Here is a 22456-nt window from a genome sequence, read left to right on the forward strand (position 1 = left end):
TTTAAATGATGTTTGGCTTCCTGGATTTGGCTCAGCTGTGCAACGTCATAGCAATAAAAAATATTTCTACCTCAATTACTACATAAGATTCTTCTCTGTACATTCGTTAGTTTCTCTGAAAAAAAAAAAAAAAAAAAAAAAAAGACGTCTTACACATGCATTTAATCATATCTTAAATGTATATTTTATTCATTAATACAATTTAGTACAAAGTCTGTAATAATTCATATTAGGGAAAGTAAAGTGTTTATTTGCCAGCTGTCAAAAAGTGGCAGATTTTCATTGTAAAACAGCAGTGGTTGGTTACACAGAGTCTCAGAGGGACTGATAAATTAAACCTGCAACTATTCTGGAGCTGCAGAGGAATGGCATGTGGCCTGCAGTCTCACACTTTGGATGTTAGCCATAACAGATTACCCATGAATGTCAGAGAAGCCACTGAGCAGGACCGACTTGATCTGAATCGAGAACCTTTAGACTAAATTACAAAGAATCCTTCACATTACATGCTGGTTACAGGAAGAGTTGTAGACTATCAAGAGAATTCAGAAGAGGTAGTGTTAGTTGAAAACATGATAAAATTGATGGGACTGTGACAAAAGATGGGAAATAAATCTCTTTGAAATATGTGACACTTGCTACTTTTAGGATCACCATGCTTTCATATCGAATTAACACCTTTCTGAATATGATAAAAAGTGAATTATACAAGTAAACATAATTTGATTCAGAATACTTCCACCATCTTGTCAAACATTACTCTGCCCGAGCAGCAGGCAGTCTTTATAATTTGTATGAAAAAGTACTTACAGTTTGGTATTACGTCTAGAATTATATGCCCTCCATCCAAAAATATATTAGTGCATATCCAAAGTGTTTGGCTTCATTCCATTTAAGGACTGGAGAGGCTCTGCTAAAAACAGCAGAAACGTAAACATGTCTTTACGAGAAGAATTCCTTCAAGAGTTTGATTTCCCACAACGCATCGTTGTCGTGTCCACATCCAAGAAGCGAATGTGCATCCTGGACTCCATTTCAAGCCCTTTTAGAATCTGTGGGCAGATAAGAAAATGATGTCATAAATTAGTGGTAAAGAAAAACGTTCCATATGTACCGCAGCGTGTCGTTGCCACACCTGGAAAAAGAAAAATGGATCAGTATCACAATATAATGTGAAATGTTAATTGTTATAGAAGATGTTTTCACATTATAACAAGACATATTCGCATTATTACAATGTTATACTATATTGTTTATCTTGTTATAATGTGAAACATGTCATATTGAAATGTGATGCGATAACCTGTTTCATGTTTCATGCTATAACGTGGTAACTTGTGTATATTACCATGTTATAACATCAAACTTTCACATTATGTTGGGGATAATGTATAGCAAGCAAGTCATTATTGAGAAATAAGGCACGATGGAGTGATGTAGGAGGGTCTTGAAGCATTCTGAAGGCGTTTATTTCCCAATAATGACCTGCTCACTGTACATTATTTCGCTTATTACATGGTTACTTACCAAAATCCAATAATTTGACACAAAATATCAGATTCAAAATGATTGTTTCTGTCGACTGATCATAGACTCTGAAGGAGCAATAAAATCACCCTTAATCCATACAGTCTGTTACGCAGAAATAAGACTTTAGAAAGCTGTAATTGATCAATTGGAATCAGGTATTTAACAAAGCTGTGTCATGTAACAATATAAAAAGTTTCTTGTTATAACATAAGTTTGCATGTTGTGATAATATGCAAATATCTTGTTATAACATGAAACTATTTTGTCATAATGTGAAAAGAATCGTTACAACAAACTTTCCACATTATAATGTGATACTGATCAGGAGCAATACAGTTCCATACATATATTTAGATCAGGAGAAAGATAAAGCTGTAAAAGCACAAACCTGTTCAAAATGCTCAAACGTAATTCCTTCATAGAAATCATCCGGGCCCTGCAGTGACAAGGAGACAAACAGTTACTTGCGCTGCAGATAATTTTGACTGTGAGAATTTATTGTAACACTTTAGTTCTGGTTAGATCCGTTACCATGTGGGGCACATTTGTGCTCGCCACCTCCAACATGGCAGCATCTGCTATCGCCTTGGCAGCTTCCAACCCGATGGCTCCGCTTTTTGACAGAAGCTCCTCCACTACCTTGGGTAAGAACAACATTGTTAGTCTTTAAACCCTCTTCGGGGTTTAAGCATCACTCTTCATGCCACACTTTCTTAGGTAAATAACATCAAAAATGAAAACTGTAATTCTGTTAGCGATGTCACGTATGGAGCATCCCTGCCGACGCTGTGCTCTATTGCAACATTCTCTTTCAATCGGAAAAAAAGACTGAAAATTAAGGAAGCAAGATGCCTTTAATGACGCAAGATGTCCTAAAATGCAACCTCATCGGAACTTTGAAGGTTAAAACACCACTGGAGTGAATCACATGTGTGACTGATGAAGCAAATTTAGAAACAAACTGCTCAACTAGAGTCCTTCATTTCACCACCACGAAGCGAGTCCAACTTTATGCATTCATACATGTCAATAACAACAAAACACAGAGCCCGTCAGCTTGTTATTGCATTTTTCACTACATTTAAAGCTACTGCACCTTCATGATCAACCTTCACTTATTTTGTCTGATTACACCTCTTCTCAGAACTGAATGGGTGTGTACAGACTGCTTGATTCACCCTGATGACACATGTTGTTGTTGATGTTTTGCACTCGTTAGGGTGGGACAACTTTAACCTAACACTTTTGCAAATACGTGGAGTTTTGTGACATCATGTAATTGCCAGAATAGCTCAGCCATACATCATACTGAGCAAAATAATGAGTCAGAAAAACTGAAAATAAATGGGTGTACAGGGCCTTTTGCCAAAAGTATACTCAACAAAAATATAAATAGATTTTGTTTTTGCTCCTGTTTGGCTTACCCTGATATTTTTACGCTAATCAGTCACTCCTCATGCCTAAACCTAACTAACCCAACTAAACACAGGCAACAAGTACTAGCCAATTAGAGGGAGAGTAGAGTGGGTCATGAATTTGCCCCCTGGAAAAAAAATGGTATCTGTAGTCCTATGAAATAACCATAGTTCAGTTCCTAATAAATCTATTTTTTAAGGTCAAACTGCACATTTTAGAGTGGCCTGTTATTATGATCATTCCAAGGCACATCTGTGCAATAATCAGCACTGGATTTTAAGAAATTTGTGAACATAAACAAGCAAAACTTTTGCACACCTCAAGTGCATAGGAGAAGAGTCGATGATAAAAGGCAAAAAGTCTCTCGCACAGTCTTCTGCACTTTCAAAGTCTTTTCAGATTCCTCAACAAACGTGTGAACAAAATTTGTGAGAAATAAACCTTTTGTGTGCACAGAAGCAGTCTTAGATTTTTTACTTCAACTCATGAAAAATGGGAGCAAAAGCAAAATTGTTGCATTTATATTTTGGTTGAGTATACCTTAAGCAAAATGTGCTGTAGATCCATTCTTTTACAATTTTTCTGACCGTTTACATACATATTTGATTGTAATGAAAATTAGATGTAATACATGGTCAGATCTGGCTGTTTGATGCATTTAAAATGGTATGTGGAAATGAAGTATGACATGCATATCTTCTGAATACCTTAATGTCTTGTACATCCTATGCCACATTTAAAAAAAATAATTTAATTTTGAATAATTTTCTTTTTGGAGACAACTTTATATCCGAGTGTAAAAAAGACATAGCCATGCTGAACTTTATCTGAGGTATACAGTACGTGATGAAGTTTTCTTACCTTCCTGTACTCTGCCAGAGTGATGGTGCCATCGTTGTCTGTGTCATGCATGTTGAACAGGACTGGGAAGACAAAACAGAAGAATTTAATGGCTTCTAAGAAACTTACAGGATATTACTAATGGGCCAAGGGAAGTTGTGATTAGAGGAATGTTTATGAAGAAGCAGAGATAAGAGAGTAGAATGACTAAGCACGTTCCCCTTCAGGTCACGTCAAAACCACCACTGCCGAATGTAACGAAACACCTTTAAAATGCCACTACTTTCATTCACAGTGACATTTATGAGATCCCGTCCCATGACAATTCTTCATGTTTCACAGTCATGTGGCACTAACAAGGAAAAATGCCAGTTTGCTTCCTTAGGCGATGTCCAACGACATTTTGACTGCGCTCCCAATAGAATGTCAGTTTTAATGTCAAATGGGCTCTCTTTTTTTTATTTTATAAAGTTCCTGAGGTAGAAATTCATCATTGTGACAGCAGGAGAGCTGTGTTGATTTATGGTCTCCCAAAAAACTAATCAAATGTGTGGTGGAAAATGTTCAGACACAACAGGTGAAGACAGAAACAAAGTTCAGATAAATGGTTTGTGTAAAGCCGAGCAGGACCGGTCATGATCAGTCTTCAGATAGTGGAGGAGACAGACGCGTTTGGTAATCATCTCCTTTTTCAAAATATTTCTGCTGTTGTGTTGTGATGTTTCTTTTCCCAGTAAAATGTCTCTGTGGTGGCAGTGAGAGTATTTAAATGTTTTAAAAAATTCACTTAATTCATAAAAAAAATGAAAATCAACCTGACTAATGTTGTCATACCGTCGAGAGCACACTGCCTTTGTGTTCTTATTAGCTAAACTCACAACTGTTGTAAGAGCACAGCCTAAATTAGTCCACTTTTGGCAGCCACTTCTTAAGCACATTTCCCCAGACAGTAATTTTCTCAAGCTGTGCAAAACAACATGGACTGAAAGCAAACAAGGAAACAGAAGAGCAAAAACTTAAGCAGCTGTTATGAAAGTACTGAGATCCTTTACTTAAATAAATGTGTCAAACAATGTAAACATACTCCATCACAACTAAAAGTCCTACATTCAAGATTTTGTTTAAGTAAAAGTACAGAAGCAAGTAAAAGTTTCCCTGCGACTGATTATACAGTATTTTGCATTATGAGAATGTTATACTGATGCATCAGTGTGTAAGTAACATTTTACTGTTGTAGTTGCATAAGGTATACATAGTTTTAACTACTGTAAATAGTTTAACTGTATATTAGAACCTGACCAATACTGGATTTATGTAGGAGAGAGGATTTCTTAAGACAAAATCCTCTCAAACTGGGGGTCTGGGCTCTGATGTGCATCTACTGTGGGTGTTTTTTTGGGAACCTGTGCTTTTGACATTCCAAATTGTCTGTACAACAAATCTCTCTTCAATCAAATCGGAAAATAAGTTTAAAATATGCCCAAGAGAGTTGAATTTCTTGCCGTATTTCTTCCATATTTCTTAGTCTTGAGCGTCACTGGCCACAAGACTATTTCAGTGATCTAAACATTAACAGTAAATGGCAGCTTTTGATAACAGCCCATTAGAGAATTCGAGGGAAAGGGCCTTAGCTGTAATTACAATTAGAGACACACCCCAAATGCCTGAATGAGGAGCAACTTGAAAAAAAAAAAACGGTCTTTCTAACTTGTTTGAACAGCATCTGCAGCCTTTTGTATGTCAAGAGTAAGCTGAAGACATACCCGAATGACAACTTACTCAGAACAATAGAAACAATACAATAGAACTAGAAACAATAGTCTCATGCCCTGTTGTAAGTTTGCTTTAATTTGAGCAAACACAACTTCATTCAGAAATGTGTACAGAATGCAGCTAGATTCTGACACAGAGCTCAGAGAAAATAATGCAGAGATTCTCTTAATGCTTTTATAATTTCAATTACTGATCTGTTTATCATGATGTGCTTAAATGATGTATTTTCACAAATGCAACTTTGTTTAGGTATCACAAACTGGCCAGAAATATATCTTATGCCTTCAGGGACAGTTGCTAATTTGCCCGGTTGTTAATCCAGCCTTCCTAGCAGGTGATTCCCCTCCGCCCACTTTTGACACTCATTCCCTGGAGTTATTATTGGAAAGTCACAAATCACACAAGGCAGGTTGAGGGGATAAAGATATGGAAAAAATGCCAATTACAACACTTCATCCATAACAAGCCAATAATAATTTAAATGTGTGGTGATATCTGAGCCTGTATTTGGGTTTCCTGCTCAGTGGCTACATGTGATCTTGTTCTACTTGTGATAGTTATTTTGGCGACGCTGCTGTTCTGACCCTGTTCCCAGTCAAGCCACAAATACATACAAACATGTACAGCGTGATGGCTGACATGCACCGAGGAATCCAGAGCTCACAAACGCAGCTATGCATCACCACACTCTTTGTGGCACGTCAGTGTTGATTAAAATAAGATACTCACATCACCGATTTGTTATCTACACTGGATGCTGCACTTTTTTTTACTGGTGATTTGTAACTGAGACACATTCAAAAGGAGACACATGAGAGTCTGTGCTCAATACCTCGACTCAAACAACAGTACCAAGTAGTATTAAAACTTCTATAGTCAAACAATACTTGCATTCAATCCTTATGCCACCTAGATCAAGAAAGAAATGACTATTTATTTGGTTTTGCTTGCAGCCAATCCATTCATCATAAAGAAGAATCTTTGAAAAAAGGTACTGAATTCAGTATTCCTGTGGTATCTGTATGCCTTCAGGGTACCTGGTATTGGCTTTTTTTAAACAATACCCAGTCCTACAGGAGAGAAAACTTTGCTCCTAGACAAACAGCTCCAAACATAAGAGTCTTGAACAATAATTACATCTAGTCATCTTGTATCTAATGCTGTTGTATTAAAAATAAAAGTGCGGTGTCTTACAGCGCAGCTTCTCTTTTCGCAAAGCTTCCCTCTCCTCCTCCGTTGTCTTCAAGGTTGGAGGGCGGAAGTGGGACATGACCATGAGGAACTGCTCAAAGCCAATCTCCTCAAAGGAGCCCACCTCATTCTGATGCTGGTTCCTGGGACACAGACAAAGATAAATCAATGTTTAGGCATTATAAACTAAAATTTAACCAATGTTGCTTTTCGAAGGTGTACACCAACACCAGCATTTCCTCACGTTCCCAAGTTGTAAGTTGACAAATTGTATGCAGATTTCAAGTACTGCCTGGTGAAAATCATTTCATCCTGAGAATATGAAGTTTTGATCAGATTCAGATTCTTATGAGAGCAGTCACGCTCATAGAGTCTAATTTCCCAAAGTCCAAACCAAAAGGAAAAGTTCACTGATGTATTTTTTTCTTATGGTCCCTTCAAGTTCCCATTATGCACATAACTTGTGAACAAAAGTCACATGAACAGATAGTTCTTTATTGGAGAGTCCACATTGTGGTTTGTCACTGCTAAAACTAGGCTCAAGTATACAAGGAACTGCTGGTTTTAAAATGTCAGTTTTGTTTTTATAACCCAAAAACTCTCAGTTAGATGTTTTTTCCTTAAGTTAATGGACCGATTACATTTTGCTTTTATTGCATTTTTTAGCCTGGGTATCAGATAAATGTATCAGCTTATGTTTAAATTGCTCTGGCAGATATTCACATCACATTCACAGCCATTTCCCCTCATTGACAGTCTTTGTGCTAAGCTACGCTAACCTGCTGCTAGAGGCAGCTTCCCATTTAATGAACACACATGAGGGTCATAATAATCTCCTTGTACACTTGTGTTGATGCAGCTTTTGTCAGGAAGAAACCTCCCTCATATCGACAGCAGATAAAAAATCTTTTCTCCACTTTATATAGTAAATATTAAATAAATGTAGACAAACTGACCTTTGATAATAATGAATGTTAGAAGAATTTTACTTTTGACAGATCATATAAGAGGATTTCAGTTATGAAAGTTTTTTTAATATATAATAAAATAATATGATAATGCCATAGACTTTATAAGAGAAGTGGATGTAGCCACCGTGACATCACCCACTGGTTTATAGACTACTGAATTTAAGCCTCAAGTCTGGCATTACGATTGTCCTCATCTTGCTGATGATCGCCATGGTAGCAACTTGTATAAAATATAAAATATAATAAGGCTGAATGATTTTGAAAAAAAAATCAGATTCTGATTCTTTTTGCAAAGAAGAGAGTCTTAAGTCTGTAGAATTTGATGTGTAGCCCAGGACGTCTTTACAGCATGACAATATTTAATTTAAAATGGTATTTTGACACATTTCACCTTTAAGAAATATTGCTCCTCTTGCAATTTGAAAATTGCAGTAGGCCATATTGTAGTTTTGATCAATTGTTCAGTCCTAATACTTTGTCTGTTTTACTCTGAATGGGACCATAATTTACAAAATTAACATCATGCTGTATTGAAGAAGAGTTGAAACTAGCGATTGAGACCATTAAATCATTTGGAAAGTGTTTAATGAGGTCATGAGTCAAATGAAAACAGGCTCTTTCCATACAATCAGACTTCTCTTTGCATCCAGCAGAGTTGCCCCCTGAGGGCCGCTGGCTTCATTTTTCAGACCCAGAATCTCCATCCATTTCTCTCATACAGACTATGGACAGTGCCAATAATATGCTATTGAAAGGGCTATTAATCAAAGAGTGGACAGACAGAGTGTGGTGTAATTTGGCTGCACCCACCTTTTATCGAAGAACGCATCAATAATCTGCTTTCTGATTGGATTATTGGCAAGGGCTGGTATGTTGTTCAAGTTCTCTTTACTGCAGTGCAACAAGAGAAAAACCATTATCAAAAACAGATACAACAGCGTTAACAACACTGAATGTTATTTATGGGAAGTAACATGAACAGCAACTCTGTCTGAAGGCAAACTGTGGAAAGAAATACCTGCTATGAACAGCATTTGTTCCCATTCTTTTTAAAGGGAAGGAACCTGTGATTTGTCACTACCAGCATGCCACTATGGCAGTTCTGTGTGTGTCTATATATAGTGTGTGTATGTGTACCGTATCCCTGCATACTATTCAGTATGCCAGAAAAAGATTAAGTATATCAAATGCAGCATGCCAAAAATATCAAGATGTCCTATTGCATCCGGTCACATTTTGCAGTATGCAAGCCAGCATGCTTTTCTGGCTATTCTGACCTACAATCCTTTGTTGACAGGTGTTTGGGCAAGAGGATCAAAGTTAAAGGTGATATGTTGGAATTGTATGCTTACTGCATGCAAAAGTATGTACTTTGTAATGGCAGCTGCAGTACATGCTAAAAGTAAAAAGAAAAATGCTTTGTGCCTGTTGCAGCTACATATTGTATTTGCTTAATGTGTGTGCGCTTGTATTAGTTCAGCCTGCATGTGTCACCATATGTTGCTTGTTTGTGTCTGTGCAGATACCAGAAGTACCCACAATTCAACACTTGAGCCACCAAGCAAGTAATATTTCATGTTTAGTGGCGACTGCTAATGCCGAATGGTTTCCATTAAAACCACATGCAGCTGAGCAGCGGAGCCTGGCTACATGTGCAAGAACATTTTACCTTATTGTCTCTTCATTTCCACTCAGCTGCTGGAATCTTTTGTGAAGGTTTTTAATCTGCTCCAGTGAAACTGAAAAGAAGCACAAACAACATAAAAGTACGCCAAAGATACACCCATGATGACTTCACACCCATTAAAAACAGGCCTCATACACTCCTTCAATTGTTTGTTGGAATTTCTAACATGAAATAACCAATAGCGAACTGATTATTCTTATTGGAAACATATATATCGATTTTCTTTTAATTGTAATATACTGGATTATGGTTTTACAGGGACACTTGTATGTATTGAACTGATCGGGTGCAGCTCTGCTATCAGTTTAATGGCAAAGCAAACACCCTTTGAACTGGTGCGATTCTCTTTTTATTCCATTTCAAAGCGTTCATTGAATGATTAACTCACTGTGTGGACTAGTGACCACACTCTAAAAGGTTTAAACGTCATAATCTGGCTCTGCCTGCTGCCATATCAAGATGGGTTTGACATTTTCAATTGTTTCGGTACACACTTGTGTTTATTTTGACCTTTTTTTCCTTTCCCAGAGGCTGCTAAGTGGATGTTTGCAGTAGCAACTGTAGCTGCTGAGTGCGGGGTGAGGAACATGCAGAGACAGACTACGGCCTCAAGCAGGGACAAGTTTGTTGGACAGAGTGGATGGTGTGACTGTTGCAGTAAATGTGCAGGATCAACACATACAGATGCAACACACAATTACCTACAATTACATGGCCTATTGAGCCAAATACAAAAGAAACAACAACAACAACAACAACAACAACAACAACAGAATCTGTGGGCTGTTCTCTGCCAACATGTACAGGCCTGTTGAAACATTTCATTTCATCCAAAACTAGACAAATATATTGATCAGCCGATATTATCGACCATTGTGGGCCTGTCACAGTTATATCAGGTTATATCTGTATTGGTGTGCATGCTGTCCAGTATGCACAGGTATGAAAACTTTTTTTGACAGAACATAATGCAGATTGTTTTAAATTCAAGTTTAAAATATATATTTTCATGTTCTATTTGTATTTTTTAGTTATAGTTATGTATTATTATTGAAAATATGAGTGAGTTTACACAGTCAAAAAGGTTTTGAGTTTTGAATCAAACTCAAACTGTAATCTTTTGATGAGATGATTCTCCTTTAAAAAAGTTGAATATTTGAGTTTTAGAAACAAAAAAAGTGAGAGTGAATCATGGTTAATAATTTAAGTCAAATGACAAATTGAGCTCAAAGCTTATTGTGAATAGTTTTTGAAATACAAAAGTTTTGGGGTTTCTAAGACTCAAATTTTCCATTTTTGAAGAAGTAAAAGATTTCAAGTTTATTTGAGAAATTTGAGTTTGACTTTTTTGACCTGAACCTAGCACCCATGGGTTCAGGTCCAGCCTGTGGCCCTTTGCTGCAGATATCCCCTCTCTCTCTCTCTCTCCTCCTTCTCCTGTCTTCACTTCAGCAGTCTCTATCAAATAAAGGCATGAAGATCTCCAAAAATACTGGTGAAGCCATCTGCCTTGAAATTGAGTTTTTCTCAGTTTCTGTTTCAGTGTCCTGATGTCAAATAAAGTTTATTGTAATATTGGGATCATTACAATATCAGCTAACATGTCAAAAATCCAGAATCTGTCAGGCTCTATTTGGTCAGTGTCACCATCCAGAACATAAATCCATAAAAAACCTCCCTCAGCACAGAGAGGAACAGGTTCAAAGCCCCACCTTGAAGAAACGAAGGGAATGAAACGGTTCAAAGTCTCAGCCAGACAATACCAATAAAGTTGGGCTCAGTCTGGGATGTAAACCGTGTCCTTGTTATTGAAACTGTGCATGCCGCCGCACGCAGAGATTTCGCATCAGGATCCTGCTCTATCTAAAAATAGATCGACACACTTCTGCCGTTTCTATCTGCCTTCTGTTTCGTTTCTTTATTGAACTATAACATCGACATATAAGAGGAAGAGAGGAATATGACAATAAAAACGTTTATGGCAGTTGGACTTACTTAAATTACTTAAAACTATTAAAACTGTAGTCGTGTAACATTAATATAATTAATTGATAAAAACTACAAAAGACTGCGCTCAATCACATTACATTTAAAGCTAAAGCACCACATGTTGCGCTTAATAATGAGATTTTATCTCGTTAACTGGTCTCAGCAGCCTTTTTTACTCAACTATCTGAATGTTGACATATAATGATCAGGTTCCTGTTTACTCAGTCATCTGTTGATTAGATCAGTCTTTAATATTTCCTTGACTCACATTTGTCACCGCCACTAGAATTTTTCACCTTAAAACTGAACCATTTAAGACTAGCTGCGCCGCACACTGAATCGGCCGCTATATATTTTCTAATATAAATATGTTCCTAATAGATTTTTCTTACTTACATCCAGTTTTATCCGCCAGGTGCTGGTGCTTGTGCTCGGAGCGCGTCTGCGAAGCTCCCATCGCTGCTGTTCCACCGGTGCGTCAGGACGCACAATCTGGTTCAACTGGCTCAACTTTTCTGCGCCGCTGCTGCTTTTTATCGCGCTGCTGTTGGCAGGTCAGAGGTACTGTAGAGAGTCTGCTGCTGGAAACATCTGGCATCCTCCAGGTCCTAAATCCACACAGCCTCACTGAGGCTCAATGACCTGCTATCTTCCGGGTTCTCGCCGGTTTCCTGGAGCGTAACGTGGTTAGGGTTGTGCAATACAGCAGTAAAATTATGTATATAATTATTTAGTTCAACAAAATAAGCATAAATTATATAATAATAATAATAGTAATAGTGCTAGTGGTAACAAATAAAAAAAATCATAATAAAATGGTAAAAATATGAATATTTTCATTAACTTAAGTAAAACAAGCATAGATATTATTACTAATAAATAATAAATGTAATAAAATAAATGATCTATATGTGAATATTTTGATATAGTTCAATTAAACAACCATAGATAATAGTAACAACTATATACTGTGTGTATGACTCTTTGGCTCAGTAAAACATATTTGAAACAATAATAACAAAGGTAATAAATGAATAAAGAATTAAATAAAGAATCTTTGAAAATAAGCCAGAGGGAAGCTAGAAAAAAACTTGAAACACTTTATTCTCGTTCTAATTTCCTCAAAGCTCAGAGTCATGTCCGTTTCAAGTCAGCAGTGTGATAATTGGTTCTTCTTTTGTTGTTTCCATGAACAGCTCAACAACACTGATGAGTCCTGATGTCCTAAATGTTTCACTTGTAAATATACAGGAAAAAAAAAAAACAAGATAATCTAGAAATGTGAAAGTTAAACTTCCATAAGTGCATGAAACTTGATTAAAAGATGGGGAATTAAAAGTCACTTTACAAAGTCTTTTCTTCATAGTCTTTTGTGTGGCACTGTAACTGGGGGTTTCCTCTATATGCAGGGGGCTTGTGTGACTGGTGCTGGGAGGTGTGGTCAGGGGTCAGGGAGCTCTGGGTAAAGGAGCATTCCTTTCTTTTAGGTAAGGGGAGATTTACAGAACCTGGACACCCATCCTGAACTTACTCATCCACTTAACTCTGTGCAACTCTATATTGCTTTTTCTTCAAAGTGTCTACACTTCTGGATTATTTTGGGTTTTCAAACGCTGCTTGAAGATCCTGCATCCCGGATAATGACCATCACCTAGGCCATATCACTCCATACTTTGAGCTTTGTTTTCACAACAAATACATGGTGATATTTGGATATGTGCATTGAAATAAAAACAATCTTTGTGGCGTGTTCCCAAACTTTTTGGTCTTTTCCCACACATGGAAAAGTACTTTACCTACACCTACACAGACTGTGGTACAAAACCACATTTTTGATTCATCAGTTTCTGAAAACTCTGGTGAATTTGTACAAAATCCTCTCGTTATGCATCCTATGTGCAACAAAGCAGCGGCTAAGTGGACTGCGAATTGAGAATGGGTGACCAGTAATCGGTTAGCCGAGGTCGGCAGGGTGTCGGACATGGCTACTTTGCTACATGGGCATGGCTTGGTGGTTATTTTGGTCTGTGGCAGCAGCCTGGTCCTGGTTCCCAGTGCCAGGTGTCAGTCTGTGGTAAAGCTCCTGAACGGTGCCCAGAGTTTCATCCATGTCCTCTGGGTATCTGGTCTGCAGTTCTTCGTTGGCAGCATAGTGGGTGTCATCAAACTCTGAGAAGTAGCGTCCCACCTCCGGGTGGCCGATCTCCAGTGGGGCTGAGTGTGGCTCCAGGTTCTCTGAGGAGCAACAATGGAAACACATAAATGTACATGATGTTAACTTAATTGTATAAAGCTGGTGTAAGCAGTTTATTTTTCACTGTGCAAAAAATACATAACAGGGCTTGGAGAGAAAAACAGACATCTGCTCCTCCTCTTTTCCCATGTATTGTGATGTATTGATTCCTGAAGGCATGATTTCAGATGAAAAACCAGCTGGACTTCTCAGCTACTTGAGGAACCCTGCGGTACATTATGTCATCATATTCTAACCTCTTTAACTAAATTTTTATTGCCGTTTCATTTTTTCAGAATCTGCTTTTGTGTTTCTGGTTCTTCTGTAAGGATCACCTGAGCAGCTTGAGTATGCTTGGTAAACCTATATTTCAGTAGCCCTGAAATACAGGCAGCTAGTCAGGGACAAGTACCATTTTTAGCATAATCTGTAGCTATTGTTTTTATATTTATTTGTCTGCTGTTGCTTTTGTTTTATGTTTGCTCTTTAAATGCATTTTCTGTAATGTTTTAAACTATTTATTGTCCTGCTTTTAGCTTTTGTTTTTAATAATCTCAAATGCAATTTTAATGTTCCTTTAATGTTTTTATTTTAATGTATTTTCAAGTTCTGTAAAGCACCTTGAATTGCCTTGTGTACGAATGGTGCTATATAAATAAAATTGCCTTGCCTTGTCATTTACCATTTTCCTAGAATGTTGAACTAAAAGGCGCCAAGCTAATCGGGATGTTTGTGTAGTTTAACTGTAACATGGTCGTATGTATGTATGTTTGTATGCATGGTCATATGTTTGGCCATATGTATGAATGTATGCTCATATGTATGTATGTATGTATGTATGTATGCTCATATGTATGTATGTATGTATGTATGTATGTATGTATGTATGTATGTATGCTCATATGTATGTATGTATGTATGTATGTATGTATGCATGCATGCATGCATGCATGTATGGTCATATGTATGTATGCATGTATGGTCATATGTATGTATGTATGTATGTATGTGTATGTATGTATGGTCATATGTATGTATGTATGTAAGTATGGTCATATCCCTCTATGGTACACATTATGATGCCAGTGAGGGAAATGTGTTTTTATGTCTCAAAATAGACTAAATAAACATAATCTGAAGAAATTTTATTTTTATTTTTATTTTTGGAAGTTTTTGGGGTTCGTTGCCTGTAGGCAACATTGTACCATAATGGTGCATAAGTGAAAAAGAACGTTCCTTTTCCAATTTGAACATTGTTTATTTCATAAACATATGCAAAAATATTCAATAACATCAAGAAGTCACAATTCATTTTAAATTTTAAATGAAAAAGAATTATAAAAAGAATTTATATATATATATGTATATACGTATGTATGTATGTATGGTCATATGTATGTATGTATGTATGTATGTATGTATGTATGTATGTATGTATGTATGCATGTATGTATGTATGTATGGTTATATGTATGTATGTATGTATGTATGTATGTATGTATGTATGTATGTATGTATGTATGTATGGTCATATGTATGTATGTATGGTCATATGTATGTATGCATGCTCATATGTATGTATGCATGCTCATATGTATGTATGCATGCTCATATGTATGTATGTATGTATGTATGTATGTATGTATGTATGTATGGTCATATGTATGTATGTATGTATGTATGTATGGTCATATGTATGTATGTATGTATGTATGTATGTATGTATGTATGTATGTATGTATGTATGCATGCTCATATGTATGTATGTATGTATGTATGTATGTATGTATGTATGTATGTATGTATGTATGTATGGTCATATGTATGTATGTATGTATGTATGTATGTATGTATGTATGTATGTATGCATGCATGCTCATATGTATGTATGTATGTATGTATGTATGTATGTATGTATGTATGTATGGTCATATGTATGTATGTATGTATGTATGTATGTATGTATGGTCACATGTATGTATGTATGCATGGTCATATGTATGTATGTATGTATGTATGTATGTATGTATGTATGGTCACATGTATGTATGTATGCATGGTCATATGTATGTATGTATGTATGTATGTATGCATGTATGCTCATATGTATGTATGTATGTATGTATGTATGTATGTATGTATGTATGTATGCATGTATGCTCATATGTATGTATGTATGTGTGTATGTATGTATAGTCATATGAATGTATGCATGGTAATATGTATGCATGGTAATATGTATGTATGGTCATATGTATGTATGTATGTATGTATGTATGTATGTATGTATGTATGTATGTATGCATGTATGGTCATAAGTATGTATGTATGTATGTATGTATGTATGTATGTATGTATGGTCATATGTATATATGTATGTATGGTCATATGTATGTATGTTTGTATGCATGGTCATATGTTTGGCCATATGTATGAATGTATGCTCATATGTATGTACGTATGTATGTATGCTCATATGTATGTATGCTCATATGTATGTATGTGTATGTATGTATGTATGGTCATATGTATGTATGTATGTATGTATGTATGTATGTATGTATGTATGATCATATCCCTCTATGGTACACATTATGATGCCAGTGGGAGAAATGTGTTTTTATGTCTCAAAATAGACTAAATAAACATAATCTGAAGAAATTTTATTTTTGGGGAAAGATAAGCTTGGTGTCCACAGGGGTCAACTACATGGAATATTTGGTGCCACAGGGTAACTTTGTGGCCATGGGCTGTGCTTAATGTCAATCCCTGCTTTGGCTCTGCTTTCAGGCTTTAGAAAGTTTAGCTCTTCACAGGAGACTTGGCCAATCACAGGTCAGTAAGATAACTGATTGTCGAGTTCTGACACCACGACCTTGGAATGCGACTAAACTTGATGTGAGCAAAGACCAGGCCAAACAAACAACTCGCACATCAAAATATTTTGATTATCGAGAAAATGTCTTATCAGCTCCTGTAAAGCAGATTGAGCAGCAGATGAGAGCAGAGGGACTGATCAACTCAAAGGGAACGAGAAAGCGTAGATAACACCTTCAAACAATGAAAGCTGTGTAGTAGCAGCATCAGCAGGCTGAAGCAGCAGCAGGGTGAACAGGTAAGCACAAGAAAATATATGAGTCAGCCTATTAGGAAGGAGCTCTCTTAAGTGGGGAAAATGTAAGTATATAAAAGTGTAACGTAAGTAAATAAAAGCGACAATAAAGGGTGACACAGCACTGCTGAATTTTTCGCCTTGAAACAGCCTGCAGGCTTTAACCATCAGTCTTATTGAATAATGCATTAACAGTCAGTACTTCTGGATCAGCATATACAGTATTCACATATTACTAAAATTACATCATTAAGCATTATGAGGTTATATTTAAGAGCAAGATCCTTCAAATTTTCATCTCGGTTAAGCATGAAATGTCTATCATTTATCACCTTCAACAAGGCACCTACTAATGTGCAAGTACACATGACAGGGATTTATTTGTCCCACCTGCAGTGAGAGTAGATTTGCTTAATTGCTCATATAATAGTGTTTCTCCTCAAGATAAAGAACTATGAGAACTTGACATTTTTCACCGACTTCCTCTCGTTTTATCAACTTGCAGTTTCCTTTTCATGTTTTTATTAGGAGATAACATATCCGTTATTTTCTACTCATTCCTCCCAAAGAACCAGCAGTGTTATGTACACACAGTATTCTTGCAGCATTAGAGTTGTAGTTCTCAGCACGTTTGGCCTGTCAGCCACAGAAAAACATTCTTGTAACACCCTGTTGCAACAGCAGTAATCGTAATTAAATTGATGGCACTGATAAATCCTTATTTATTTTTCTGGCTATTTCATTTGACTTATATTTGTAGTTGGCACCGGGAAGCTCCAACGATTCTTTCCTTTCCAAGACCATTTATCAAACTTATACATATTTATGATGATTTATTTTTCACCACAAGGGTTCCTATACCTTTTACAAAGTCAAATTTAAACATTTTCAAGGTTTAAAATAAGCTTTTCTAGCACCTTACAGCTGTGGTAAATTAAATATTTATACACATATACAGTATGTGCTCAAAATGATGACTGTATTTCATTTTTTCATCACATTAAATCAGATGCTATTGTGATATTAACATCTGACATTATGTTTCATGGTGGCACAAAAAGTTATATAACCTGGCTTAAGCAATATAAAACAATCACTTGACACATAACTTTTAATAATGATGGCTCTTAGTATAACATTAGCCTAAATGAAAATTCCCTTCAACAGTTTACCCTTAACATGGCCATTTCAAGAACTTAACCCTCTATGGTACACATTATGATGCCAGTGAGGGAAAACAATGTTTGGAGTGTTTTTATGTCTCAAAATAGACTAAATAAACATAATCTGAAGAAATTTTATTTTTATTTTTACTTTTATTTTTGGAAGTTTTTGGGGTTCGTTGCCTGTAGGCAACATTGTACCATAATGGTGCATAAGTGAAAAAGAACGTTCCTTTTCCAATTTGAACATTGTTTATTTCATAAACATATGCAAAAATATTCAATAACATCAAGAAGTCACAATATGTATGTATGTATGTATGTATGTATGTATGTATGTATGGTCATATATATGTATGTATGTATGTATGTATGTATGTATGTATGTATGGTAATATGTATGTATGTATGTATGTTTGGTCATATGTATGTATGTATGTATGTATGTATGTATGTATGTATGTATATATGCTCATATGTATGTATGTATGTATGTATGGTCACATGTATGTATGTATGCATGGTCATATGTATATATGTATGTATGTATGTGTGTATGTATGTATGGTTATATGAATGTATGCATGGTCATATGTATGTATGGTCATATGTATGTATGTATGTATGTATGTATGTATGTATGTATGTATGTATGGTCATATGTATGTATGTTTGTATGCATGGTCATATGTTTGGCCATATGTATGAATGTATGCTCATATGTACGTATGTATGTATGTATGCTCATATGTATGTATGCTCATATGTATGTATGTATGTATGTATGCTCATATGTATGTATGTATGTATGCTCATATGTATGTATGTATGTATGTATGTATGTGTATGTATGTATGGTCATATGTATGTATGCATGTATGTATGGTCATATCCCTCTATGGTACACATTATGATGCCAGTGAGGGAAATGTGTTTTTATGTCTCAAAATAGACTAAATAAACATAATCTGAAGAAATTTTATTTTTATTTTTATTTTTGGAAGTTTTTGGGTTTCGTTGCCTGTAGGCAACATTGTACCATAATGGTGCATAAGTGAAAAAGAAAGTTCCTTTTCCAATTTGAACATTGTTTATTTCATAAACATATGCAAAAATATTCAATAACATCAAGCAGTCACAATTCATTTTAAATTTTAAATAAAAATAATTATAAAAAGAATTTATATATATACGTATATATGTATGTATGTATGTATGTATGTATGTATGTATGTTTATATGTATGTATGTATGTATGGTCATATGTATGTATGTATGCTCATATGTATGTATGTATGCTCATATGTATGTATGCATGGTCATATGTATGTATGCATGGTCATATGTATGTATGTATTCTCATATGTATGTATGTATGTATGTATGTATGTATGTATGTATGTATGTATGGTCGTATGCATGTGTGTATATATGCTCATATGTATGTATGCTCATATGTATGTATGTATGAATGTATGGTCACATGTATGTATGTATGCATGGTCATATGTATGTATGTATGTATGCATGTATGCTCATATGTATGTATGTATGTATGTAGGCATGGTCATATGTATGACCATATGTATGTAGGCATGGTCATATGTATGACCATATGTATGTATGCATGTGTGTATGTATGTATAGTCATATGAATGTATGCATGGTAATATGTATGTATGGTCATATGTATGTATGTGTATGTATGGTCATATGTATGTATGTATGTATGTATGTATGTATGTATGTATGTATGCTCATATGTATGCATGTATGGTCATAAGTATGTATGGTCATAAGTATGTATGTATGTATGTATGTATGTATGTATGTATGTATGTATGGTCATATGTATATATGTATGTATGGTCATATGTATGTATGTATGGTCATATGTATGTATGTTTGTATGCATGGTCATATGTTTGGCCATATGTATGAATGTATGCTCATATGTATGTACGCATGTATGTATGTATGTATGCTCATATGTATGTATGTATGTGTATGTATGTATGTATGTAAGGTCATATGTATGTATGTATGTATGTATGTATGTATGTATGTATGTATATATGTATGTATATATGGTCATATCCCTCTATGGTACACATTATGATGCCAGTGGGGGAAATGTGTTTTTATGTCTCAAAATAGACTAAATAAACATAATCGGAAGAAATTTTATTTTTATTTTTATTTTTATTTTTATTTTTGGAAGTTTTTGGGTTTCGTTGCCTGTAGGCAACATTGTACCATAATGGTGCATAAGTGAAAAAGAACGTTCCTTTTCCAATTTGAACATTGTATATTTCATAAACATATGCAAAAATATTCAATAACATCAAGAAGTCACAATTCATTTTAAATTTTAAATTAAAAAGAATTATAAAAAGTATTTATATATATATGTATGTATGTATGTATGGTCATGTATATATATATATATATATATATATATATATATATATATATATATATATATATATATACATATATATATATATATACATATATATATATATATATATATATATATATACATATATATATATATATATACATATATATATATATATATATATATACATATATATATATATACATATATATATATATATATATATATATATATATATATGTATATATATATATATATATATATATATATATATATATATACATATATATATATATATATGTATGTATGTATGTATGTATATATGTATGTATGTATGTATGTATGTATGTATGTATGGTCATATGTATGTATGCATGCTCATATGTATGTATGCATGCTCATATGTATGTATGTATTCTCATATGTATGTATGGTCGTATGTATGTATGTATGTATGTATGTATGTATGTATGTATGTATATATGTATGGTCGTATGTATGTATGTATATATGCTCATATGTATTTATGCTCATATGTATGTATGTATGTATGTATGTATGGTCACATGTATGTATGTATGCATGGTCATATGTATGACCATATGTATGTATGTATGTGTGTATGTATGTATAGTCATATGAATGTATGCATGGTAATATGTATGTATGGTCATATGTATGTATGTATGTATGTATGTATGTATGTATGTATGTATGGTCATAAGTATGTATGTATGTGTGTATGTATGTATAGTCATATGAATGTATGCATGGTAATATGTATGTATGGTCATATGTATGTATGTATGTATGTATGTATGTATGGTCACAAGTATGTATGTATGTATGTATGTATGTATGTATGTATGTATGGTCATATGTATATATGTATGTATGGTCACATGTATGTATGTATGGTCATATGTATATATGTATGTATGCTCATATGTATGTACGTATGTATGTATGTATGTATGCTCATATGTATGTATGTGTATGTATGGTCATATGTATGTATGTATGTATGTATGTATGCTCATATGTATGCATGTATGGTCATAAGTATGTATGTATGTATGTATGTATGTATGTATGTATGTATGTATGTATGCTCATATGTACATATGTATGTATGGTCATATGTATGTATGTATGTATGGCCATATGTATATACGTATGTATGTATGTATGCTCATATGTATGTATGCTCATATGTATGTATGTATGTATGCTCATATGTATGTATGTGTATGTATGTATGTACGGTCATATGTATGTATGTATGTATGTATGTATGTATGGTCATATCCCTCTATGGTACACATTATGATGCCAGTGAGGGAAATGTGTTTTTATGTCTCAAAATAGACTAAATAAACATAATCTGAAGAAATGTTATTTTTATTTTTATTTTTATTTTTGGAAGTTTTTAGGGTTCGTTGCCTGTAGGCAACATTGTACCATAATGGTGCGTAAGTGAAAAAGAACGTTCCTTTTCCAATTTAAACATTGTTCATTTCATAAACATATGCAAAAATATTCAGTAACATCAAGAAGTCACAATTCATTTTAAATTTTAAATTTAAAAAAATTATTAAAAGAATTTATATATGTATGTATGTATGTATGTATGTATGGTCATATATATGTATGTATGTATGTATGTATGGTCATATGTATGTATGTTTGTATGTATGCATGGTGATATGTTTGGCCATATGTATGAATATATGCTCATATGTATATACGTATGTATGCTCATATGTATGTATGTATGTATGCATACATACATATGAGCATACATACATACATATGACTATGCATACATATATACATACATACATACATACATACATATGACCATGCATACATACATATGACCATGCATACATACATACATACATACATATGACCATGCATACATACATACTTATGAGCATACATACATATGAGCATATATACATATTAGCATATATACATACATACATATGAGCATACATACATATGAGCATATATACATACATACATATGACCATACATACATACATACATACATACATACATACATACATACATACATACGTACATACATACATATGACCATGCATACATACATATGAGCATACATACATACATATGACTATGCATAC

At 34.5% G+C, this 22456-nt stretch overlaps 2 protein-coding genes across 3 annotated transcripts in view; both read right to left on the reverse strand.

Annotated features, from left to right (window-relative positions):
- Window positions 1-160: 160 nt before the first annotated feature.
- Window positions 161-12058, reverse strand: tesca (tescalcin a). Its single transcript, XM_084728378.1, has 8 exons — window positions 11794-12058; window positions 9391-9460; window positions 8532-8612; window positions 6754-6893; window positions 3808-3869; window positions 2062-2169; window positions 1919-1966; window positions 161-1052 (listed from the first exon to the last, which is right to left on the reverse strand). The coding sequence occupies exons 1-8, from the start codon at window positions 11852-11854 to the stop codon at window positions 960-962; spliced, it is 663 nt and encodes a 220-aa protein (XP_084584504.1). The 5' UTR covers window positions 11855-12058; the 3' UTR covers window positions 161-959.
- Window positions 12059-13172: 1114 nt separating this feature from the next.
- Window positions 13173-22456, reverse strand: part of fbxo21 (F-box protein 21) — a 25488-nt gene continuing 16204 nt past the window's right edge. For both annotated transcript variants that reach the window (XM_084728380.1, XM_084728379.1), the window contains exon 12: window positions 13173-13632. In XM_084728380.1, the coding sequence (XP_084584506.1) occupies window positions 13391-13632 (242 nt within the window). In that variant the 3' untranslated portion in view covers window positions 13173-13390. The remainder of the gene's footprint in view (window positions 13633-22456) is intronic.

Source organism: Lutjanus erythropterus, chromosome 10, assembly GCF_056507025.1.
Source record: "Lutjanus erythropterus isolate fLutEry1 chromosome 10, fLutEry1.hap2, whole genome shotgun sequence".
In the NCBI taxonomy this organism is placed as follows: domain Eukaryota; kingdom Metazoa; phylum Chordata; class Actinopteri; order Lutjaniformes; family Lutjanidae; genus Lutjanus; species Lutjanus erythropterus.

Bases quoted from the DNA above. Each gene is read 5' to 3' on its own strand.
- tesca (XM_084728378.1), bottom strand. From the start codon at position 11,854: ATGGGAGCTTCGCAGACGCGCTCCGAGCACAAGCACCAGCACCTGGCG. The intron at 3,870-6,753 runs GTAAGACACCGC...TTGTCTTCCCAG, and splicing joins GCGAAAAGAGAAGCTGCGCT to TCCTGTTCAACATGCATGAC. The intron at 1,967-2,061 runs GTAACGGATCTA...TTGTCACTGCAG, and splicing joins GCACAAATGTGCCCCACATG to GGCCCGGATGATTTCTATGA.